Raw genomic sequence first — 25,873 nt, 5'->3', positions numbered from 1 at the left:
ATCTTTCATAAATTACAACTTTATTCTTGTAAATTTGCAACTTTTTCCTCGTAAATTTACAACTGTATTCTCGTCAATGTACGACTTTTTTTTCATAAATTTCGACTGTCGTGATGACTTTTTTTGAGTTTACAACTTTATTCTCAAATTTATGATGTTTACTCATAAATTATAACTTTGTGGTAACATAGCAACTTTTTCCTCGTAAATTTACAACTTTCTTCTCATAAATTTACGAATTTACTTCTACATGCTAATTTACAACTTTTTTGTTGTAACATTGCAGCTTTTTTTCTTGTAAATTTACAACGTTTTTCTCGTAAATATATATTATTAATTCTTGTAACATCACAAAATTTTTCGGCGTAAATTCACAACTTTATTCTCAAAATCTCCATTTGTTTATATTTTTTTTTATGCGGCCTCCGTACTCTGTTGTATGGGTCCAACCTTAAATGTAAAAGTGTGTTAAATGTGATCCAGAATTAGACTGCGATGCTTATAAATAGACCAACATTAAAGTTTCATAGGGTCACATCTTCCATCCATGTCCTTGTCGAGGATTAAAAAAAAAAAAAAAAGCAAACTGCCATGTGAGGTCAAGTGAGGAGACACATGGAGCGCCTTGAAGGTGGTGGAGGAGGATGATGAGGAGGTAGAGGATGGGTCCGAGTGCTTTTAGGACGCGTTGAGTACCACCCAGAGTGACACAAACTCCACATCAACAGAAGCCGACCTATTTATAAAGACGGGAGTGGCGGGAAGGATACGTTCACCTTTACTCGCCCCATTTGGGAATACGAGGGAATCTCCTTGGAGAGGTCAAAGAACAGGAGGATGTTTGCTAATATGGTGGCCCTGGCAAATACACTATGTCAGCTCCTGCATTGAAAGTGTGTGTTTTTAAAAAGTCACGTGACTGCGACTCGCCATGGCACGTTCACATCCTGAATGAATTAATTAATTAATCAGAAGCATGGCTGTATAAATAATTGACTCAACACTTGACAACAGCGGCTCTAAGAATTTTATCGCTTCGGTTGTGTGATTGGAGTGTGGAGTTAGTCTCCACGGGTGGGGTGTGTTTTAATTCGAATCAAACAGAAAACGATGAATTGTTGATCGATTATCAATTTCTAATATCATTTCAATAGAAATTGACCTCATATGATATTCTAAATCACCAACGGGACTGATGACTCTAAAAACACATTCATTCATTCATTTTCTACTGCTTTTCCTCACGAGGGTCGCGGGGGGTGCTGGAGCCTATCCCAGCTGTCTTCGGGCGAGAGGCGGGGTGGACTGGTGGCCAGCCAATCACAGGGCACATATAGACAAACAACCATTGACACTCACATTCATACCTATGGACAATTTGGAGTCGCCAATTAACCTAGCATGTTTTTGGAATGTGGGAGGAAACCGGAGTACCCGGAGAAAACCCACGCATGCACGGGGAGAACATGAAAACTCCACACAGAGATGGCCGAGGGTGGAATTGAACCCTGGTCTCCTAGCTGTGAGGTCTACGTGCTAACCGTGCCGCCCTTCTAAAAACACATCTATTTCATAAATTATTATGACTGCAATACACGTACCGTCCACTGGGTGGTGGCAGAGCTCCTCATCTCCATACAGTATAAAATACAGACTGTGGGCCACAACGTGGAATAAAAAATAAAGTAAAAAATACACAATCCAAAGATAAAATGCTGACATTTTCTATAAATGTTAAATACTATAATAACTACTAGAAACGCAAACCTATAGGACAATAAATGCAGTGGTTTTGTCAACTTTATGTTGTACCATCATCCATTTATTAGGAAAATAAATATAGGATACGACTATCATATAATTATAATAACCTCACATCATTTTATGTGTACTCCCCAACCCGATATTGAACAATAAACGTGGTAGTTTCTTCAGCTTGATGTTTTTTATCATTCATTTATTGGGAAAAGAAACATGTCAAATGTATCAAAAAAAAATAAAACATGAAATCGTCATATAGGCTTACAAAAAAATATGTAAAAACTACAAATGAACCTAAGATTGCTTTTAATAAGAGCTGCAAAATCTTCAGCGTTAAACATTGGCACCTTATTGACATGTGATGATGGATGATGTTGTGCTTCTTATTGTGCATCCATATTCCATAATATAACCGTTCCAGTTTTCTTGCCCCTTTAAGGAGAATTCTATGCGCTTCTAATGAAGGTTAGAGTCCTAATGGGAAATGATGGATGCATTATGTACATTAGCGTGTAAAAGTCATGAGAGTGGTGGAAGGGATCGTGTGCTGACCGGGCTGCACTTGACTCTGGAGGATGGTGATGATGGAGGCTGAGTGAGATGAGGAGAGGATGGAGACGGACGAATATGTCCCTCTTCTTTTTCCATTCCAGAATAATAAGAACTGGAAGGCCGACCTGCGGGTGCGTGCCTCACGGGTGCCGAGTAGCACCCCGGTGCTGAGTGACGACTGACTGACGGGTGTGTCCCTGCAGGGGAGGGCTGCAGGAACGGTGAGGAGTGCCTCCCGGAGAGTGGCTCACGGCTACCGTGACAGTGATCCTGGTTGGGTGATTTTGGGAGTTTGGATGTCTTGGATTTCTTGGGTGATTTTGTTACGTGATGGGAGGTGCAGGAGTGAGAGTTGGGAGAAGATGAGTCTCCATTGTTTGCGACCTTGTAGAGGAAGACGTCATACTGGAGGGGGGAGCTCTTCTCCGGGTGGAGCTTTGCTTCTTTGGGGAGGAGCACCTCCAGACCAATAGTGACTCCATCCTGGTGTGGGGATATGGCAAGTAGAGAAGGATGCAAATATGTACCTTTTTTGGGGGGGTGGGGGGGTTAAGCTAGTATGTGTGTATATGAAAATTAAAGGAGACCATAAAAACATTGCATTAGGTACACCTGCACAATAGTAACACTCACTTTGGAAACATCAATAAATCTCATTACTATTGTATTACTGCAATAGTAAACATTACTGTTACAGTTTATGCAAAAGAGTGGATTGGAAAACAAAGTGACCAATCACTCCTCTAATGTAGTGAAATATTTTAACGGTAATGGTTTTATTTTATTTGAACATGCATCAGATTACAATTGAATGCATCACATAATCAGTTCACAGTTCCGCATGTCCAAAAAGGAGTAGGAAGAAGCAAAGCTTATTAAATCCTACCCCTCCATCTGGTACTTTTACAATCAGTAACTGTTACATTTGTTCACTTCCTGCTTTCCTATTATAGTTTAGGTTTGTTTTCATTCATTCATTCATTTTTTACCGAGGGTCGCAGGGGGTGCTGGAGCCTATCCCAGCTGTCTTCGGGTGAGAGGCGGGGTACACCCTGAACCGGTCGCCAGCCAATCACAGGGCACATATAGACAAACAACCATTCACACTCACATTCATACCTATGGACAATTTGGAGTCGCCAATTAACCTAGCATGTTTTTGGAATGTGGGAGGAAACCGGAGTACCCGGAGAAAACCCACAGAGAGAACATGCAAACTCCATACAGAGATGGCCGAGGGTGGAATTGAATTTGGGTCTCCTAGCTGTGAGGCCTGCACGCTAACCACTGCATAACCGTGCATCCCTCAATTCTGTTTAATACTCTGATACTATTCATTCATTTATTTTCTACCGCGTATCCCCACAAGGGAGTGCTGGAGCCTATCCCAGCTGTCTTCGGGTGAGAGGCGGGGTACACCCTGGACCGGTCGCCAGCCAATCACAGGGCACATATAGACAAACAACCATTCACACTCACATTCATACCTATGGACAATTTGGAGTCGCCAATTAACCTAGCATGTTTTTGGAATGTGGGAGGAAACCGGAGTACCCGGAAAAAAAAAACATGCATGCACGTGGGAGAACATGCAAACTCCACACAGAGATGACCGAGGGTGGAATTGAACCCTGGTCTCCTAGCTGTGAGGTCTGCGCGCTAACCACTCGACCGCCGTGCAGCCTATTATAGTGTTTTTCCTATAATAAATAATGAGAAGCAGGTCAACACCAATGATAACTCCATAATAAACACATTTTGAGGATACTTTCTACCATTATGTGTAATTTATGCCTTTTTTTCCTACATGCTTCCCCCTTCTGGTATTGGATCTCATTAGATTGCACAGGTATTGGAACCCACTCTGTGTATATTTCAGGCTCTTGTGGCGTTCTAAAGCGCTTAGAGGGGCTGTCCGTGGTGCTGAATGGACACTTTTGTGTTTGTGTGTGTGTGTATGCGTGCGAGCAAACTACTGTGGCACAAAAGCGGGGTCAGTGGAGTGTTGAGTTATTATTAGCGAGGGAGCAGCTGGGCGGCCGTTAGCTTCGTGAGCAGCAGCAGCAGCAACAGTAGAAGACATGCAGACAAAAAGAGACACACCGGAGGGGAAAGTCCAGCTCTCAGCAACAACAACACAGGGACGAGTTGGAGAAAATGGAAAAAAAAAAGGTTTATTCCCACAAGTGTTCACTAGAATCCTCCATTTATAGCCAGAAAAGTAGAAAAGAAGCTCAAGTACATAAAAGTATTATAAATCACATTGAAAACCAAGACACAGCGTGTTTTAATATATCGATTCCAATACCCAAGCAAATACATTATGTAATCTATTGACACTTATTTTTTTTTTTAGCAACGCCGAACATGAAAAGTTGTACGTACACGTCCACTTCATTTGCACATGTTTCGTTATCTTTTGCAAATATTTTCAGACACTTTGATAACACCGATGCATGCGAGCAGAGAGAGAGCGAAAGGGACAGTAAGGCGGGGCAGGGTAACGGGATCTAGGAAGGGGGGGGGTAAGACAGAATGGGAGACAAATGGGAGCGTTCATTGGCCGTGAAAGACCAAGGTAGAGCGTCAAAGCAAGGAAAAGTCAAGTCATTAGTTGATGGAGGAAAGAAAGCAGGCGGCGCCACTATGCAATCATTGTAAACATGTTACTGGGACCCTTCAATTCGATGTGTGCTTACTGGGACCTTACTGGGACCGCAGTGCGATAGAAACACACCGTGTGCTTTACTGCTGTGTGTGCTCTTCTTGGGTGCTCCGGGCCAGCCCATGTTTTTTTTTTTTCGGATATTATACCAAGTTGTTGTGGAGCATGTTTACCTCGGTGTTGTCGTCTGTGTTGTTGGGGGCGTGGTCATGGACCACAGAAGTGGGACGGTTGTTCTCGTGTTTGGGCGAATGAGAGTTGAGGATGTTCATGGCGCCCTCTTCTTTGGGAGGAGGCGACTTTGCCGGGTCCTCCTGCTTCTGGGGGTCATCCTGTCGGGAAGGTGACTGTGTTTTGAGAAATGTTGTACACTTGGACACAGAACTCAAAATAGAAAGGAAGACGTGGGAAAAGTGTTTGCCTCCTTTCTGATTTCTTTTTTTTTTTTGCGCACTTAAATGTTTCACATCATCAGACATATTGAAATATTCATTCATTCATTTTCTACCGCTTATCCTCACAAGAGTCGTGGGGGGTGCTGCAGCCTATCCCAGCTGTCTTCAGATGAGGTACACCCTGGACTGGTTGCCAGCCAATCACAGGGCACATATAGACAAACAACCATTCACACTCACATTCATACCTATGGACAATTTCATTCATTCATTCATTTTCTACCGCTTATCCTAACGAGGGTCGCGGGGGTGCTGGAGCCTATCCCAGCTGTCTTCAGATGAGGTACACCCTGGACTGGTTGCCAGCCAATCACAGGGCACATATAGACAAACAACCATTCACACTCATATTCATACCTATGGACAATTTCATTCATTCATTCATTTTCTACCACTTATCCTAACGAGGGTCGCGGGGGTGCTGGAGCCTATCCCAGCTGTCTTCGGACGAGAGGCGGGGTACACCCTGGACTGGTTGCCAGCCAATCACAAGGCACATATAGACAAACAACCATTCACACTCGCATTCATACCTATGGACAATTTGGAGTCGCCAATTAACCTAGCATGTTTTTGGAATGTGGGAGGAAACCGGAGTACCCGGAGAAAACCCACACATGCACGGGGAGAACATGCAAACTCCACACAGAGATGGCCGAGAGTGGAATTGAACCCTGGTCTCCTAGCTGTGACGAAAAATCCAAACCTACATTGTCCTGTGTGGAAAAAGGTGAGATTAATTGAAATCTATTAGTATATAAAACATTATAAAGCCATTTTCTAAAACTTTGGGACTCCAGCCAACCACAATGAGAGCCATTATCCACAAATGGTCAAAAACTTGCCACAAGAGGGCAGCAGCGACTCATCCAAAAGGTCACAAAAGACCCCACAACAACATCTAAAGAACCGCAGACCTCAATTGCCTCAGTTAATGTCAGTGTTCATGAAAAACGTTTCAGGAAATCACACCAACAGTAAAATATAGTGGAGGTAGTGTAATGGTCTGGACTTTCCGTGATAAATGGAACCATGAACACACCATGTTTTTACACAGAGCCATGTAGGTTTGGATTAGTTTTTCTCCCTTAATAATTATTATAAACTTATTGATCTGAAACATTTAAGCAAGACAAAAATATAATTAAGGGGGCAAACCCTTTTCACACAACTGTTCAGTATGTACCCCACAAATGCTAAAACATGCTAAACACTATAATTACATGTACACAATCTAATGAGATCCAATACAAGAGCTGGCCTTGATAACATCATAGTATGGAAGCCTAATATATCTATACAGAGAGGTGTGTTGACGTGTACGGGATTTGGTGTCAAGATGCTAATATCCGCTAACCCTGTGTGGTGCGCTACTGAGCATGTTATTTATTACATAAATAATAAAATCATCACCGCGCCAATAGGTGGTCAAGTCCTAGTCATAATAAGTGAATTCCAAGAGGGCCCATGAAGCGCTGTGCTCGGGCCTGAACAATAATAATAAGCTGAGATTTATTGCTTCTCTGGATGCCGACTGAGTCAGCATCCAGTCCTAACATATTTAACTGAAAAAAAAAAAACTCTAATATGAATTATGACAGAAATAGGGTGAGTGACATGAACAAATAGCCTATTTTCAGAGGAAAAACACCCAAATTAAATTAGATCTTTGACCAAAAAATCTGACAATTTGCACAACCGTGAATGTGTAAATTGTCAGACCATCTAATTACGCTTGAGTCCTTTCCGGAATCAAATCCGACCCGTGACATTTCGACATATACTGCAGAGCAGTCCATATGCCTGCGGGGGCTTTTTAGCCTCTGCACCTGACATTTCGAACACCCCCAGAACTCATCTGTGGAACTGCACTGAAATGCCAACAAAGCACAATCGCTTCACATCAGTTATCCCGGCCAAACTGTGTGTGTGTGGGGGGGGGCGGCGTATTGCACTTAGAATCCACGCTATGAGCCACGGCGTCATTATAAGAGTCTTCCTAAATGTAACCTGTCCACTTGTGTCGCGTGTCAGCTTGTTCGGGCCAGGCATTGATCGCCGTGTCACAGACAGCTGAAGGTCACAGTCACAGCAGGCGTGAAGTGGGCCACCATCGACTGGTTGGACACAAATGTCCCCTCTCACTGTCACATCCACACGTTTGAAGCATAATGACCGACGTGGGCTGCTATCATTGTCATCTCATTTGCATCATTAGGCACAAAATACGGGAAGTATATGACCACTAAGGAGTATTTACAAGTGAGCAATTATACTAAGACAAACCTATTAACGGAGAAATGTACTAACGATGCATGATATTTTATATTTATGACTACATTTGGGAAGGAAGGAAGAGGCGGGAAGAGAGCAATTGTATGAACAGAGTGAGCCCTTTTGTCAGTCACTCTTTGTCTCGGTGGGTGGAGGCGGGGCCGGTAGCGTACACACAGCATGCAGTAGAGTGTAACATAGTCCATATTAAATCATTCATTCATTCATTCATTTTCTACCGCTTATCCCAGCCTATCCCAGCTGTCTTCGGGCGAGAGGCGGGGTACACCCTGGACTGGTCGCCAGCCAATCACAGGGCACATATAGACAAACAACCATTCACACTCACATTCATACCTATGGACAATTTGGAGTCGCCAATTAACCTAGCATGTTTTTGGAATGTGGGAGGAAACCGGAGTACCCGGAGAAAACCCACGCATGCACGGGGAGAACATGCAAACTCTGGAATCAAACTCTGGTCTCCTAGCTGTGTGGCCTGCGCGCTAACCACTCGGATGCTGTGCAGCCTATATTAAATTATATTTCAATATGTTATTATATTACACTTACATTCCTTCCCAGTGCATTGTGCTATCATGGTAGGTATTAGCATTGCTAGCATGCTAATGTTAGTATTCTTTAGCATACATGAGCATTTTTTTGTAATTTTCATGGGTATCATGCTAACATTAGCATTGTAGCCTTTTTAGCAACTTTCATAGGTAGATACTATTATGCTAGGTGTGAACATGCTAATGTTGGCATGCTAATTTGAGCACATCAGCATTCTTTGCGATTTTCATGAATAGGAAACTACGCGCTATTATGCTAGGTGTTAGCATGCTAATGTTAGCATTGTTAGCATTCTTTAAGTGTTCCATGGTAAGTTTTCATAGTCAATAGGTCTAAATATGTACATAAAATAAATGTAGGAATAATATTTGTGGTGTAAATCATTATTAAATTATTATTATATTACATTATTAATTAATTATTCATTCATTTTCTACTGCTTATCCTCATGAGGGTCACGTGGGTGCTGGAGCCTATCCCAGCTAATAACCATTCCCACTCACATTCATACCTATGGACAATTTGGAGTCGCCAATTAACCTAGCATGTTTTTGGAATGTGGGAGGAAACCGGAGTACCCGGAGAAAACCCACGCATGCACGGGGAGAACATGCAAACTCCACACAGAGATGGCCGAGGGTGGAATTGAACTTGGGTCTCCTCGCTGTGTGGCCTGCACGCTAACCACTCTTCCGCTGTGCAGCCCATATTAAATTAGTAAATTGCAATATATTGTTATATTTACAATTATTTTCTTAAGAGTCATGTTAAAATCTCATCTCTGGTGACACCCCTACCACGATAATGACCACTTCCCCCAGCATACACACCATAATCAAGCTGTCCAGTCGGGTACTTTGTGGTGATCCACGACCATGCATTTCTAGTTTACCAATCGAATCACAGCATAAATATTCCTCTACATTATGCAGCTGGGCGAAGCAATGCATGCGCAACAAGCCATGTGCAGGGAATTGTAGCTGGAAAGCAGCAAAAAAAAAAAGGCGTAAAAAGGTACGGTGAGGGACCTCGCTGAGCAATTGGTTGCAGAGAGCCTTGCAGCAGGTGATTAATCATTCTACCTCTATGGTAAAAATATGGAAGCAGTAGAATCAAATGCAGGGGATTGTTTTGAGGTTTACTGTTAGTAATTAAGTTGAACGGGTCAAAGCAAAGCCAGCATAGGAGAGGAAGGGGTGTGTAGGGGGGGTGCTGCAACCATGTGGACGCTTACCTGGAAGTGGTTATAAGAGTTTCTGGGTTTAAATTCCCAGGTAAAGGTGGTAGATGATGGTCTCTGAGGGGATCAGTGAGTGCAAAAAGCAATAAAGACACACACATATACTGCATATATCGACAAAACTCAAAAGCTTTGGAAGCGAAGGCGCGGAAAGCAAGGACATCATCGGGTAAAACGAAATGAACAAATGAGGCGAAGAGACAAGAGATAAACGACAGAGCAGTAAGAGTGGAGGACAGACGGTGACTAATGAGAGGAGAGAGAGTGGAGCGTGGTACACCAGGAGAGGTGGGGCATACCTGACAGATAATGTTGTCATAGTACGCCAGGTTGTGAGTGTGAGCTTGGGGGGCGGGCGGAGGTGAGTCGCACAGTTTCCTTACGTTTGGCTGCGAGCCGTCGGCGGTGGTTGATACGGAGAGGCCGTCCGTCTGAGGCTCGCTGCTCTGTGGACGGTATTTACTGGAACGAGAGAGGAGATATAGAAAGTAGAATGTTGTTACTTTGCTCTGTAGGTTTGTTATTGTGGAGCATTATGGTTACTATATTATATGAGAGTGGAAAACATATTATATGGATCACATGTATGAATATTTCATTGGATCCATTAATAATTAGGGATGTCCGATATTGGCTTTTTTGACCTCAAATTTCCGATATGTGGAACCAATATACTATATCGGACATGCCTAATAATAATTCTCAGTTCGGTTATTTTTGTTCATTCATTCATTTTCTACCGCTTATCCCAGCTGTCTTCGGGCGAGAGGCGGGGTACACCCTGGACTGGTAGCCAGCCAATCACAGGGCACATATAGACAAACAACCATTCACACTCACATTCATACCTATGGACAATTTGGAGTCGCCAATTAACCTAGCATGTTTTTGGAATGTGGGAGGAAACCGGAGTACCCGGAGAAAACCCACGGAGAGAACATGCAAACTCCACACAGAGATGGCCGAGGGTGGAATTGAACTTAGGTCTCCTAGCTGTGAGGCCTGCACGCTAACCACTCGACCACCGTGTAGCCCTCAGTTCTGTTTAATACTCTGATACTATTCATTCATTCATTCATTTTCTGCCACTTATCCTCACAAGGGTTGCGGGGGTGCTGGAGCCTATCCCAGCTGTCTTCGGGCGAGAGGCGGGGTACACCCTGGACTGGTCGCCAGCCAATCACAGGGCACATATAGACAAACAACCATTCACACTCACATTCATACCTATGGACAATTTGGAGTCGCCAATTAACCTAGCATGTTTTTGGAATGTGGGAGGAAACTGGAGTACCCGGAAAAAAACCCACGCATGCACGGGGAGAACATGCAAACTCCACACAGAGATGGCCGAGGGTGGAATTGAACTGGGTGTCGTTCACAACAAACACACACCTGCGTTTGCGGAGCCGCTTGTTTTCGTTCTTGAGATGGTGCAGCCTCTTGGCAAAGAATACGATGATCATAAAAAGGAGGAGGAGCGCCACAGAGGCCACGCCCACCACCGCACTCATGACCTGGAACTCTGTAACGGCCCAGTCACAGCGCGTTCCTTTGTTCCAGATATAGTCCTGCACATTACACCTGAATGCACGTGAAAAAAAAAACACAATTTAGGTTGGCATTTGGCAGTCTAATAGGTTAGAGTTGTGCAACACTTAGATATGACTCCCTGTCACTCAAACAAGCTTAACTTGTGCTATGTATATAGAATGCTGGCACCAGTAACTCATACAGCGGTTTGTGTACATACATTTTTTTTTAGCATGAGAGGCTGATACTGACCTGAGGTCTGTCTGCCCAAGCCGGGATTCTCCCCGCAGCCTAGCCCTTAATGAGCTCAAAGGATCAGTGTACGCGTGTGACAGATTCCATGCCTTTCATCAACCTACGTATGTCTGTGTGTGCGTTACTCAGCAGAAACATACCCCCCCCCCCACACATGGTGCAATCCACACATATATACCATATGTATGTACATATATGACATTGCATTATTTGTGATCACGCCATATCGTCACCTCGTCTCATTTTATGCTGACTGTGCGGTGGATGAGTGGGTCTACTCCAAAAAAAAAAAAAACCCATGCTGATCCTTATGGTGATCCTGCTGTGATCGTCATGACACATTAAGCCGGGCCTTCTGTCAGTGTGAGTGTGTTTATATTTGCAGTGTGCGTTCTGAGGTGTCCTCAATCTTTTCTTTTGTTTTGGTGGGTGAACATATTGGACACCCCCACACCCCCCCCCTCCCCTTGCATCAGTCTACGGACTAGAAATGAAAATTGGGAATAAGTACACTATAAGCCCCCCCGCCATCACTGTCTGGCACCCGCCAATACCCCAATTTTACCAAATGCCACACTGTATCACACACTTAATTTGTTTACATCATTTATAGTCATATTTAATGCTTTTTCCCTATATTTACATGTACTTACTTATGATTACATTGTTTGTATGTAGTGTCCGAACAACACAACACGTCAACGCATTCATATATGATTTATGTGATGTGTTGCACCGTGAGCAAGTATGTCATTTTGATCTATAGATGGCCCCTCCGCTATATTTTTAGAACCCAAAAGTGCCTTAATCATCTTGGGTGTGGAAGTCATCACAGCTGTAGAGGTTGTTACTCCTCCGTGATGACATCACAGATGTCTGGAGGAGACACATCCCTGTTATCTTGTGGGTGTGATTGAGGCGGTTATCATTCTGTGATTCTGTGAAGTTACCAAAATATTAGGGGTGTGTATTGGCAAGAATCTGGCGATACGATATGTATCATGATACTAGGCTCACGATACAATATATCACGATACTGTTAACAAGACGATATTTTTTTTGTTTTTTTTTTTGTAGTTAAAGATTATTTCCTGGAAAAACTGAATTACACCAATATTTTGCAATATGCACTTACTTAAACACATTTTTATTAGATTAGAACAGTATGTTACGCTGTATCACAAACTTTCTTCTGTAAAAACTTAAAGTGTAGCATTTGGATAAATAAAGCTTTAAATTTACAAAAAAAAACCATAAAAAAACAAATAAATTAAATTATGTCTCAAGATCCTGCTCACATTCTATTAGCTGTGAAAAAATGCAGAGTATACAGTACCTGACTTATCCACCATCAGAAAAGTATTTTTGTGGAACAAAGTTACTAACATCAGTAAAAAGTCCTTTTATGATGCTTGAAATAACCGTTATTTAACAAAATAGTGATATCAATTTGAAAAACAAAATACCTGCAATATCACAGTACTACTTTTGCATTGCTTGCTAGCGGCAGGTCCTCATGGTGTCTCGCTAAGTGGACTCGCAGATTTGTCGTGTTTCCCGAATACTTTATTCGGGCATGACACATTTTCCAAACGGCATGGCAAATTTTGTCAATTTCTGCACACCCTACTTTGTGTAGAAATCCAAAATGTGTTCACACTTCAGCCTCGTACGCCGCAGGGGGGCCGCTGTTATGTGCTGGCATTCTGCCTTGTTGATCTGTGTTTATGTGTGAGGATGTTTCACTCGTGAATCTCGTTCAACGTCCTTGCCTAATTGACTACATAAGTGGTACCACCTAACGATCGTAGGTTTAAATTAAAATTAGAAATGAACCTTTGCCGTGTCTGCACTTGAATAAATACAATATAAAGCAGGGTTCTCAAACACGCGGCCCGCGGGCCAAATGTGGCCCGCATGACACTAGTTTGAGGCCCCCCGCCTTGATATGAAAGTTTAATGTTAGTGCGGTCCGCGCAAGTTTGATATAGATGCTGTATGGTATCATGTACCCAGAAAAAATTATTACGTTTGATTAATGTTCATGTTAAAGGTTAATAACTGTTAATAGTTATCCTCCCTATCCGTGTGGAAGTGGTAAATATTTGGCTTTTTTAAGTTTAAAGGAAATAACTTGGAGGCTACCGTTTAGGTCGCTAGCTCTCGAGTTTGCGAGTTAGCATGTGTCTCAAGACCGTGCAGTTGCGCAATATGTTGTAAATAAAGAGTATAAATGTGACTATAGTCGTGTTTTGTCATGTCTACAGGGCTCTAATAATGCTTTGTTCATTTTAATCTGAAAAAAATAATTTGTCTACCCACCAACTATATGTGGTTTCTTAAGTTTTTATTATTTGCCGTTTTATTATTATTATTATTATATTTATTTATTACTGATTGATTGATTCTTTATTCTTGATTTGTTTATTTTTCATCTTATTTTGTGCAGAAAAATAAAAATTAAGATATTTGAGAACAGTGGAATGTTTTATCAGAGCTTTTATTGTAGAAAATCGGAACCAAAGCACTGAAAAAGTTTGTATATTTTTCTGTTTTTTAATAAATGCGTTTTGGTTTTTTTTGGAAAACCTGATGCGGCCCAGTCTCACCCAGACCCTAGCTCCAGTGGCCCCCAAGTAAATTGAGTTTGAGACCCCTGATATAGAGTCTATGATAAATGTCTAAAAATATCCATATCATACTTTTTAATATCAATACAGTATCGTGGAACGAAATATCGCGATATATCGCCGAAACGATATTTTCTTACACCCTGACCAAATACATGATTTACTTCCACTTTCTATTAGGAACAAATGTATAAACAAGTGTGTATTTCTTACCTGCAAAAGGCTCCCACTCCCGCCACCACAGTACACACTCCTTCATTGAAGCAGAAATTGGGTTCAGCATCACACTGAGATACACACATCCCGGGTCCAGACCGCACAAAGCCCAGCCTGCATCCGTCACCCCCTAAGGCGCCACCCAGACTCAAATCTGGTCCCGGTTGGGACATTTCAGGTGAGACGGGCTTCTTAACCACTGCGGGTTTCACATTAATGGGACGAGCGGGAGAACCAGCCAAGAGTGGATTCTCATCCTCCATGTAGACCGGTGGTGAAAGGGTGGGTTCAGGTTCTGGGGTGGGGTCTGATGCAGAGAGGTCATCATCTGGTGATAGGTAGTCATAAAAGTCTGAGAGTGTCCAAGCTGTGGGGCCGCTGCCTTTTTGTTTCTGGGGTTTCGGAAGCTTGGCGACGTGAGATTCAACATCGGAATGTACGACTTCCGGTGCTGGGCTGTGGAACTCCACGGTGATGATGTCGTCAGATAAGGGGTTCCCGCCTTGATCTGGTCCACCTCCTCCGCCGCCGGTGAGCTCCTCCCCAACAGGAGGCTCCTCCTCTACTGGGCGTACACGGGCGTGTTTATGGGAATGATGGTGTTTGACCAAACGGGGGATCCCTGCTTCTATCAGGTGCTCCCTTTCTGCTGAGTCGTCGCTTAGAACCATCCTTGTATTCAAGGCCTCTTGGTTGACGAATGACTGGTTACGATGGTGGTGACGCCTGCTCATTGAATGCCTCCCTGTCAATCAAAACCAAAGCAAATTAGACAACAAATTGATATATTTATCTGTTAAAACATGTGACACACATGTTCCACAGTCATGATGAAGCAGATTTGTGAAAACGTTGACTCAACAAACAAATCCCTGCGGTTTATAAGGTCAAAGGTTTGAGTGATTTGCTTTTAAAAGGCATTTGAACAAGAGTTGAAAGAGTGCAGTGCAATCAAAGTGTGACCATGTGGGATTAGGCGTTCTCAAAGTGCTCTGGTGACCAAGACTGCTTGAGGATTAGATTAGATTAGGATTAGGAGGCTAGAGGTTAGAGGCTGTATGCTCGGGTAAACTTGGTAAAAATAAATGAAATAAATACGCCGTCCTGGGATATTTATGAATTCAATTAGCAATTCGAGTCAGGAACTGGTGTTTAGTTTGGTTATTCCGAGAGTTGATTGACATCCGAGGAGGTACTTGTACATAATCTCCTTCATGAATACAGTAAACATCGGATATATCGGATTCAATTGTTCCCACTGGTTTTGTCCGATATAAGCGAAATCCGTTATATGCGTATACCGGAAAATGTCCGTTTTACGCATATATCGGATTTATATCCGGTATATGCGTGAATCGGATTTTATCCGTTATAAAAAGGCACTTCCTTGACTATGTTTCCAATGTACTTGGACGCGCAGGCAACGCTGCAAACGCTGCAAATGACGTCGTATAGCGGCCTGTCACGATTCGGCGAATCGGAGCGCCACGATGCGGCCATCCGATATATGCGAGGGAAATTTAATGGAAATGCATTGGAACGGGACTGGAGATTTTGTCCGAAATAGGCGAAATCCATTATAAAAAATTCGATATATGCAATGAATTTTTATTGGAAATGCATTACAGAAAAATTGGTTCTTTTTTATCTGTCCGTTGTGAGTGAATTTCCGATATATCCGAATCCGATATATCCGAGGTTTACTGTACTTTCAAACTCAATTGAGCGCTCTGGCTAGATGTCTCATCTCCTTTGTCCATTGCGATTTTTAAACCATCCGAACGTGCCTGCAGTCACGGAACCTTAGCGGTGGCCGAGGAACCGTGAGATTCATCTCAAACACACACACATGGTGCAGTTGCCATGGTGAGATGCAAAGAGATGGCAGGTTGAAAGGAGGAGAGAAGCGAGGGTGCTGTGGTGGAAAACAGAGAATCCAGTGTTTGCCGCCGCTGCTGCTGCTCTTGTTTTTTAATCAGTCAGCGCCAACCTCTCACTAATGTGATGTCTGCCAACTCCAGCTCTGTAAAGGTGGGGGGGTGAAGGTCTTTGAAAGACATGTTCCACCAAAACTTGATTACGCCTGACTTCAACTATTTCTTTTGAAGATGGAATCTGCCAATCTTGTCCCTTGTCGAGACTCAAATGTGGCATCCTGTTAGCAGCTGGCAGCCTTAGCCATTTACCACAGCGAAATCAAACACGGAGAGATTACACCGGCAAGAGGAGCAAATTGAATACAACCCCCCCCCCCCCACACACACACCCCACCACACCCTCCCCCCAAACCCAACACCCTGCTTGGAATGGATTTCTCCCTTTTCAAATGGTGTGATTTGTGCCTTTAACTGCCACTCGGTGCTCACCTTCGTTTGTCACCATGGTAACAAGTGTGACTGGAGGTGGCTGTCCTTATACACACTCCACTAAGCCATCGCTTAGCCAGCAGGACGCTATCCTATCCTGCTATGTGCTTTTTTTATTGTTGTTGTTGATGATCGCTTCCTCTTATCACAGTCTGAACACCAAAACTGGAATATTCTTAATAATAGTAACTATTTTTGACAAATTGCCTTGATTTAATGTACATTGAAGCAAAATGGAGTGCAATACATGTCTGTAACCAGCAGGGGCACTGTGGAGTCAGCCACAACCACAGTAGTTAGTGTAGTTGTGTTACACATGTTTAGTGTATTTTCTACCTAAATAACAGGTTATTAGTTTTTGCATGGTAGTCGAGTGGTTAGCACGCAGGCCACACAGCTAGGAGACCCGAGTTCAATCCCATTTCCTGTGTGGAGTTTGCATGTTCTCCCCGTGCATGCGTGGGTTTTCTCCGGGTACTCCGGTTTCCTCCCACATTCCAAAAACATGCTAGGTTAATTGGCGACTCCAAATTGTCCATAGGTATGAATGTGAGTGTGAATGGTTGTTTGTCTATATGTGCCCTGTGATTGGCTGGCGACCAGTCTAAGGTGTACTGTGCCGCTCGCCCGAAGACAGCTGGGATAGGCTCCAGCACCCCCGGCGACCCTTGTGAGGATAAGGGGTAAAAAATGAATGAATAATTTTTAATGAAGTCCCTATAAATGGAACCTGGGAATATGGGTCATAAGAACTGTTTTGGTGTCAGTTGTAAAGTCATTTCACAGTTAAAGTCTATTCAAATACAATAATGGAATAAATCCGGGACATAGATTGTCATTTCTAAAGCCTAGTGGGCGTGGCAAATTGAAGTGGTCTATTGGGAGCTTATAATTGAGCCCTGACATGACCAGGAGCGAAGAATCAAAGCAACTATGTTGCTATTCCTGTACATTTGCCGTTTCCGTTTTTATCCAGCTTTGATATAAGATTGGAAATGAAGCATAGAAAAAGCCAGTGTTAAAAAAAAAAGCCAGTTTTACCCGTTTCTGCTATATGTGCGTGCATGCAAGCGAGGGGGAAAAAAAGATGCTGATGATCTTTTGTGACATTTTTGCATTGCTTTGTGGAGATACAAATGGAGATGGACCTCGCCGTACGCTTTCACGCACAACATGGCAGTCTGGATCGCCGCCATAGACGTAACCATTAAACATGACATGCCAAGCGTTGGCATTATTTTGATTCTGCAGCCACACATATGTGTTCATCGGTCAATATGCTGCAGGGTTAACACTACACATGGGGGTGTGAAAAAGGATGGAGGGGTGCAAAAATCGCAGCGCGTGCCCGTGAACCCCTGCGACCCTCAACGTGCACGAGCAGCCTGTTGCTGGGCAGCGGCTGCAACGCTCATTCACCCCACCCACCCCTCCCATTATTAACACCTTCATCGCCACTACTACTATAAGCAGATGTCTCAAGAGATGCAAATGAGAAGTTGCCTCCATGATGGTCTGCAGGAATCCGATTGTACCTATTAGCTTGGCGGGTGTAATCCCGCCTTTTGTCTGTGTAGGGTGTAGCTGCAACACTTGATTGCTGTTGGATGTCTAACATCACTTCATCATTTTGTCATTCAGATTTAGCTTCATCGGGTCGCCCCATATCATAATGGCTGTTATGCATATGCAAAAATGTATGCAATAAAGCCAAGAACTACATAGAATAAAATGAAAACTGCATTTTTTGTTGGAATATTTGACAAGAAACTGAATTTATTATTAATGTGATTATACAGTAATTTGCTTTGTCGCCTTTAACAGAAATATTCAATAGAATGCCCTATATTTCATAGTTTTTAGCATCTTTAATGCACATAATGTGTCAAATTACATATCCTTCCAATTTTCTGCATGGTGGGAAAAGTTTGGACACCCCCTTGTTCTACACTGACAATGCCTGTCAAAGGCATGCTGAAGACGCAATGCATATTCACCACGCATATACAGCACAGGGTGTGACTCGGTACAGTGCATGCATGTCGTGGGTCTTACCGTGAGTGGACATGGGAATTAGAACCATGGAGACGGTGAAGAGCACCTGCCAAGTCCACAAGCGGCTATTACCGGAGCACGCCATGCCGGCCACAGACGACACGCACGGTCTTCTTCTTCTTCCTCTGCTCGGCTTTGATTTAGATCCTTTTCTTCACAGAGTGGACCACAATCCTCTGGCGTCATTCAGCAGCTCTGGTCCATTGTGTGCCGAGTGGCGGGGGTCCGCGATACTCCACGACGTTGGCGCGCACTCACAGTCACAGCCAGCCAGTAGCGCGTCTTGTGGTGTGTAGTACTGTAGTAGTAATGCGCGCCGCCGGTGGGTGGATGGAGTCTCTGCAGAACAGACGACACTTTAATGAGCCGGCCGGTGTAGTGCGCACAGAACCACCGGTGCGTGTGCGTGTGTGCGTGCCCGTCACGCACTGGTGAGAACTGCGTCTGTCGGCCACTAACAATCAATAAGATGTGTGCGTGTGCGTGCGCGTGCGCGCGCGATAATCCTCTTACTTGCACAATACAAGACAATAGCATCTGCTTTTTGAATGACCCAATGGGGACTACTGGATAGAGTTGAAAATATCAATCTCATCACGCTAGCGCTGACCCGATATTGATACTCCCCTTGGTATACATATTTGGATCAATCTGCTGACCTCCAGTGGCCTACCAATCACAGGGAACTATAAAATAGGATTCTCAATTGGTGGCGTGTGACCCAAATGTGGTTCGTGGAGCCAGTTTTCAGTAGTTTCAGTCCGGACCTCCTCAGCAGAAGGAAGGAAATACTGCAGGGAGAGGTGCAGATTCTGGAAGATCTGGAAAGCTACACATAAGTTATTGTGTGTAGCTGCTTTGTATAGTCCACAACTCAATACAAAGAATCGAAAAATGAGCGTAATAGGTCGCTTTTTAACATTACGTCCTTCCGACACACAGCTGCAGATAGCTGCTGGAGAACAGCACACCATACCTCTGCAGCTCATGTTGCGTTTCAAACAGTCGGCATGGTGGTCTAGCGGGTGGCGTGTTGGCTAGCATGTAGTCAGCAGATTTGCATGTTCTCCCTGTGTGTCGTCGTTTATTTTCATCATTCTATTGCCTACATACAGAATATTGTCTTTATTTCTTACTATTCATCTTTTGCGGTTATGTATGTATGTATATTAAACTTGCTGATATAGTTAATCTTCAAACAGCTAAAATAATGCATAAGGCTAAAAATAACCAATTACCTAAAAATGTCAAAATATGATCTCAGGGAAGAACTACATTTGAAACACTTATATTATTATATAGGACTACGTTAAAAAGCCATAGCATTTCAGTATGTGGAATCAAACTATGGAATGGATTGAGTAAGGACCTCAAACAATGCACAACGATGAGCCAATTCAAGAAACAATACAAGCAGTTGATGTTTGCTAAATACAAGGATGAAGAGTCTTGAACCAGTCATGATGTGCTATATATATCACTATATTGACACTTACTATGGTACACATTATGTCATTGGATGGTCATATCACCTCGTATTTCGGTATGTGACAAAAAATAAAATAAAATAAAAAAAACAACTTAAACTATATTAGGAAAGCAGGAAGTGAACAAATGTAACAGTTAGTGATTGTAAAAGTACCAGATGGAGGGGTAGGATTTAATAAGCTTTGTTTCTTCCTACTCCTTTTGGACATGTGGAACTGTGAACTGATTATGTGATGCATTCAATTGTAATCTGATGCATGTTCAAGTGAAATAAAACCATTACCATTACCATATGAGATTATCAGCATGTGTTCCCTCTTCAAAACCAACAAATTGAAATCCAATCTTTAATCGAGAGCCTATTGATCCCAAAGCCCTCCAATGCGGAGTGCCCTACTTTTCCCCATCAATCCCCAACCAAACACACTTACATGGAAACTCAAGGCTAAGCTCAAATTTGGACTCAATGGTGTTTTCTATGACAAGAACATGGCGACATGAGAGCGACCGAGATGGGATTCAGATAGGGACAAGCAGTGGCAGAGAGCTGCAGAGCGGTGGGAACTGTAAAAGCGAGAAATGTTCACTGATTTGCTGCCAAACAGAGCAGAACGAAATTGCTTCTGCAACACACACATGCACATATAACACATACACATTTCTACACACACACACACAGACCTATCTGTGATAAACACATATTACTACAATATTTCAACTCGGTTTTCCACTCATTATTTTTATACGCTATTCATGGCCTAACTGGAAGGACTGTTTTGTCATGCAGGTTGAACAGATGGAGGCTACTAAGAATGGAACCATAATGTACCTGATGTGATGCCAGGCTATGTTGGTCACTCCATCCTGTGCCTGCGTTGAACAGTGAGTGGTGGACAGGATGTCCAGATCTACCCCAGTGTCTTCTCTCTATGTGTGTCCGCCTGTGGAGACATTTTTAATACTCAAATATGTAAAAAAAAAAGATAATGTTACAGTCACAGGTTTAAATACACTCATCATGGGCATGAGTGTATATAAAAAATAGATTTATTAATATATCATGCTGTCTTGTGGTTGAATATGACCTATTATTGGTAAGAAAATGCATATTTAAACAATACTCCAATATGTAAAAAAAATAATACTAATGTTACAGTCACAGGTTTAAATACACTTATCATGGGCATGAGTGTATATAAAAAATATATTTATTAATATATGATGCTGTCTTGTGGTTGAATATGACCTATTATTGGTAAGAAAATGCATATTTAAACAAATGTTATATTTTTTCACCTAATTTAAGTATTGTCAAGCATAATAATGAACTAAAATACAAATAACGCATTAAGAAATGCATTCAAAGCAGATGTGATGTGTAGTATTGTACACTGACCACTAGGTGTCAGTAAAGTTATTGTATTACTTTATAATTTATGTGTTAAATGTTATTAGCATATTAGCATATGACGTCATCAGGCGACTTCTCCTTTTCCCTCTACATTTTTTACTAAGGAGTTGGCAACAGTGCTAATCTGGTTTCTCTTGTTCTCTTTTCTATTTAATGCCGTTAAGCGCGGCTCAAGATAAAGCCGAGTGAGCAATGCTGATGTACACTTTATCACCCCGTACCACCCTCAACAGTCGCCATCTTGCTTACGTAGCGGAAGGGGCGGGACTATCAAACCCTCCCCAACTTGAAATAATGGCGGATGATGACCAAATCGTTGCGGTGGAAATTGGTGAACAACAATGTAGGTTTTACGTATTTTATCCAAAACAATACACATATATTGTAGTTTCTTAGAAGCCAGTATGTGTCAGTAGTTTGTTGAGTGGGTTGTTAGTGGGTCTTATTAACGACAGATGAGGATACGCCGTCTCTTACGGCCCAGCTAAAGCTAGCTGCGGCATTTGACGCGACAATATTAAATACGCGTAAAACACATTTTGTGTTATATTCAGGTAACGATGACATAAATATAATAATCAGCTGGCTGTAGGGGTTAAAATTGATTGAATCTGGGAGGTCATGTTCATGTTGCGCTACCCTCGGATTAAATATAATAATAATAATAAGCACTTATTAAATGTGCGTTTGCCGTACAGTGTACGCTGTCAATATGTGTCTTTGTATATTGTTTAACTAATTGTAAGTATCACAAATCAACTGACGTTTATTTGTTAGGTGTCATTAAATACAAATCAATATAGAATTCAGTTTCTCACGTCTGTGTATTGTAATCTTTTTAGGGCATGATGAGGACACCAGGTCCCTTATTTTGTGGAGGACTGCCAACGCCGCCTTGTTCACAGGGAGACGCAATGCAGCTGTCAATGGATATGAGTAAGTAAATGCAAACAAACATCTGTCATCCTTCATAGTGGCTGACAAATGCTTGCACATTTACCTGTGGTTGTTACATGTTGTCAGTACAGGTTCGTTTGCAGCACATCCACATAAACGGACTGATTTTTCCTAGTAATGATCCTTTTGACTGTAAAATTTTATATCACAGCGTCCCAGCCTAGGAGACAGGAAGTATGATGTATAATAAAATAATGTATATATGTGTGAGAAGTTAATTAAAGAAGACCGGGGTGTTATTGATCCAGGAGAATTATGGCTCTGTTACCGATAAGGCCTACATTCAGCTGTACTCATATCTCCATCTTTAATAGTTTTTATCCAATGATGTGCTGTAACTATATGGAGTGTCTGGTTATAATTTACTTTTTTTTTTTTTTTTAGGATCTACATCGCTAGTCGAGGACTGGAGGGAAAGGTGACACCAGCCTTCTTAAAAAAGAAATGGGAGAACCTGAAGCATCAGTATAAGGTTGATTGGCTATTTGTGTTAAACATATGAAAATACATAGGTGAATACTGTGTACATTTGAGTTTTTTGCTGTTTTTTTCTTTGTAGGGGCATAAGTACAACAAATCTGGGGTCAGCCTAGATGGCAGTGAGACCCCTGGCGCGTCTTGGAAGTGGTACAATTTGATGGATGAAGCAATTGGGGGCAGGTTATCCATGACGCCGCCCGTCTTCATCGCTTCATCTTCCCAGGATGATGTGGCAGGCGAATCCCCGTCTGTGCTCACCCCAGAACGGGACGCACCCACAGGATCCATCCCCAAAAGACGCCGGGTGGATCTCGGGGACATGTTGAAGGAAACGATGGAAAAAGATGAGAGGTTTGAACTGGAGCTGAGAGAGATGGAAGCCAAGGCCATAGAGAGAGAAGAGGCCAGGGCGAGGGAGGCAGCTGAGAGAGAGGAGAGGAGGCACCGTGAGGCTTTAGAGAGAGAGGAGACCAGGCACCGTGAGGCTATGGAGAGGGAGGAGAGGAGGCACCGTGAGGCCGTGGAGAGGGAAGAACGATTCTTCAGAGAGATGAGGGAGAGAGATGATAGGAGAGACACTGCTGCTAGGGAGGAGCGCTTCCTGGCAATCCTTGAAGCATTAATCCAGAAATAAATAACAGTTCACGTCAGTATCTGCTCTGTCTTGTATTTATCATCACTAAATGCCATCTTCAAGCATCACATGAAACATTTCAAGCATTTTTTAAATCAGGATTATAATCAAAACAGGACAAAATAATCTAGGCAAATCTTTGTGAAAAAACAAAAGTAATAAATATGGGAATAAAGTCATATTACTATAAGAAATTTGGAAAAGAACAGCATAAATTAAATTAAGTATGTGGTCCTCACTGGAAGACGTTTGGACGCCCCCTGCAGTTGAGCAAAGGTAAGTCTGCAGTGGCTGTATTAGAAGATGACGTCACTACTTGTTAACGTCATAATTACTGTGGAAAGAAAATGATCTGAATTAATCTTTTCTCCGTTTGATATTGTGCTCGAACACAGTACCTTTTCCCTGCACTACTTAGTGTCATCAAAGACACTGAATAGAAGTCTCATGAAACACGAGATTGTGTCTCCCGAGAAGGAGCTTAGACGCAATTTTAACTTTACTTTTAAGAAAAGTACAATTAAAAGTATAATATATTGTAATCTACTCATATGATTTCTACTGTGGTACACTTGTCTGTACTCTGTGTGTGTATGCTACCGCGACCCCGTCTCCACCCACTGACACAAAGAGAGGAATGTATGGCTAACAAAAGGGCTCACTCCATTCATGCCGTTCTGCGGAACAAACAAATTAATTTATTGTATGATTATAGAATTTATTCAAGGCTTGTACCCACGTGGCTATTTAATTATGACCCCCCTCACCTCTAGTCATATTTTGATCACTTTAAAAGTCCTGTATCTTTAAATAAAAAAAATGTCTCCTGTTGAATAATGGGTAGTGCAACTCAAGCAGTGACATGCCCCCCTTAACAACAAGGGTGTGGCTTTAATGGATATACATAGCCATTCCAGTAAACCGAAAGTTCCAAAATATACAGCTGTCGGAGAGAACTAACAAAATACAACAAAAATGACCATCCATGTGTGAGTAAATAACTCATTTGACTATGTTGTCTTTGGTGGGAGTGCTAGTGCTAGTGGAGCAACCCCATACTGCGATAAAACGCCAATCTTTTTGTTACCTTTCAGGAAATATGCAGCTCTTTATTGGGCGAAGTTCGGCCTTAAGTTGGTGGTTGAAGGTGTGGTGATATCTGTCCCGTCTGTTGCTATTGTAGCTACTGCAGCGACTGTAGCAGTGGTCTTGGGAACATACTTTTATCATAGAAGTAAGTGATTCTCCTTAACTGGTGCTATGACCCATTATGTAAACCAGTTTGATTCAACTAGTTGCTCTTTTTGTTTCAGAAAGACAATGATCCGACTAAGTGGCAATGATACTGTAAACACGGTGAGTATTGGACGTTCACACTTTTTTTTGGTTTCGTTTCATTCAAGATATTTTTTTTCCACCCTCCCCACAGAAATCACTGCAAATCACTCGGCATCTATTTGAAGAATATGTAATTATGTAAAGAAAATTGACAAATGATTGGGTGTATGTTTGGGTTTCATGATTTCAAGTTCAATGTGTACATTAACATAATTCAACATTCCAGAAAATGAGTTTTTTCCCCCGTTTTTCCATCGGGTTTGTTTCAGGTTGGAATCCTATTGTATTAACTGCTGCATGCATGAAAATATTTGTGTTTTTATTATGTGTACTGTATTTTTAAACACTACACACGTGTGTATGGACCTTATTTGTGTACAAAGTGCAAAGATTAGATTTTTAAAATTGGTTTCTGTAACAGTTTTGTACACAGTTTTGCACCTTAAGGAGAACCTTTATTCATTTATTTGAATCTTTATTCACAATAAAGGCCATTCTTCCATTGCTAATGTGTGGACACGTACAGCCCATTACAGAAACTGCCCTTATCACAATAGTCAGATTTCACTTTTCTGTGTCAATATTATTTGACACGCTGATTTTGTAAATCCTGATTGGAAGGATGTCAGATGTTTCTTGTATTTGGTCACCATGGTTCCACACCTCAAAGGAGGGAAAAGAGGACTACAAGTCGTCCATTGTAGTATTCTGGCCACTAGATGGCAGTAATGACAAAACATTGATGAGACATTACCACATTCGATTACCTTTCACTGAAAGTCAACCATGGCGTGTCCGACATGATAAGAGTGACCAAAAGTTCACCTCCAACTCCACGTATAAGTGGTAAGTGTTTTGTGTTATTGAATTGTAATGAAAAATTCGAGGCAAATCAGTTAGCTCGCTATCTTGTTAGCTCATTAGCTAGCGGCCGACTCCAGTCCCCCCAATGTGACTTAAACAATATGTATAAAGGTGACTATAAGC

General features: G+C 42.2%; 2 protein-coding genes across 5 annotated transcripts; one reads left to right on the top strand and one right to left on the bottom strand.

Annotated features, from left to right (window-relative positions):
• Nucleotides 1-1,896: 1,896 nt before the first annotated feature.
• LOC131101344 (chondroitin sulfate proteoglycan 5-like) lies at nucleotides 1,897-20,938 on the bottom strand. 4 transcript variants are annotated; one of them, XM_058046344.1, is made up of 8 exons: nucleotides 20,896-20,938; nucleotides 18,579-18,917; nucleotides 14,155-14,902; nucleotides 10,919-11,107; nucleotides 9,907-9,985; nucleotides 9,518-9,580; nucleotides 5,152-5,310; nucleotides 1,897-2,796 (listed from the first exon to the last, which is right to left on the bottom strand). In XM_058046344.1, exons 2-8 carry the CDS (start codon nucleotides 18,661-18,663, stop codon nucleotides 2,281-2,283), a joined length of 1,839 nt encoding a protein of 612 aa, XP_057902327.1. In that variant the 5' UTR covers nucleotides 18,664-18,917; nucleotides 20,896-20,938; the 3' UTR covers nucleotides 1,897-2,280. The 4 variants fall into 4 exon arrangements, with proteins under 4 accessions (XP_057902327.1, XP_057902326.1, XP_057902328.1 ...); XM_058046343.1 differs by lacking the exon at nucleotides 9,518-9,580 and having other exon boundaries at nucleotides 1,899-2,796; nucleotides 9,823-9,985; nucleotides 20,896-20,935; XM_058046345.1 differs by lacking the exon at nucleotides 9,518-9,580 and having other exon boundaries at nucleotides 1,899-2,796; nucleotides 20,896-20,934.
• Nucleotides 20,939-21,657: 719 nt separating this feature from the next.
• On the top strand, nucleotides 21,658-25,395 carry si:ch73-193c12.2 (uncharacterized). The gene is made up of 7 exons (XM_058046354.1): nucleotides 21,658-21,820; nucleotides 22,320-22,413; nucleotides 22,819-22,906; nucleotides 22,994-24,537; nucleotides 24,643-24,782; nucleotides 24,862-24,904; nucleotides 24,978-25,395. The coding sequence occupies exons 1-4, from the start codon at nucleotides 21,670-21,672 to the stop codon at nucleotides 23,546-23,548; spliced, it is 888 nt and encodes a 295-aa protein (XP_057902337.1). The 5' UTR covers nucleotides 21,658-21,669; the 3' UTR covers nucleotides 23,549-24,537; nucleotides 24,643-24,782; nucleotides 24,862-24,904; nucleotides 24,978-25,395.
• Nucleotides 25,396-25,873: the final 478 nt, after the last annotated feature.

The sequence above is a fragment of the Doryrhamphus excisus genome, chromosome 14 (assembly GCF_030265055.1).
Source record: "Doryrhamphus excisus isolate RoL2022-K1 chromosome 14, RoL_Dexc_1.0, whole genome shotgun sequence".
Taxonomy (NCBI): domain Eukaryota; kingdom Metazoa; phylum Chordata; class Actinopteri; order Syngnathiformes; family Syngnathidae; genus Doryrhamphus; species Doryrhamphus excisus.
Note: the sequence above shows the minus strand (reverse complement) of the source record. Positions and strands in the feature narration are given on the sequence as shown.

Excerpts from the sequence above, each read along its gene's own strand:
- LOC131101344 (XM_058046343.1), bottom strand. The coding sequence starts at position 18,663 with ATGGCGTGCTCCGGTAATAGCCGCTTGTGGACTTGGCAGGTGCTCTTC. Across the intron at positions 14,903-18,578 it reads AATTCCCATGTCCACTCACG|GGAGGCATTCAATGAGCAGG; the intron begins GTAAGACCCACG and ends TTTGATTGACAG. Across the intron at positions 5,311-9,822 it reads ATGACAACATTATCTGTCAG|GATGACCCCCAGAAGCAGGA; the intron begins GTATGCCCCACC and ends CCTTCCCGACAG.
- si:ch73-193c12.2 (XM_058046354.1), top strand. The coding sequence starts at position 21,670 with ATGCTGATGTACACTTTATCACCCCGTACCACCCTCAACAGTCGCCAT. Across the intron at positions 21,821-22,319 it reads GGAAATTGGTGAACAACAAT|GGCATGATGAGGACACCAGG; the intron begins GTAGGTTTTACG and ends TAATCTTTTTAG. Across the intron at positions 22,414-22,818 it reads GCAGCTGTCAATGGATATGA|GATCTACATCGCTAGTCGAG; the intron begins GTAAGTAAATGC and ends TTTTTTTTTTAG.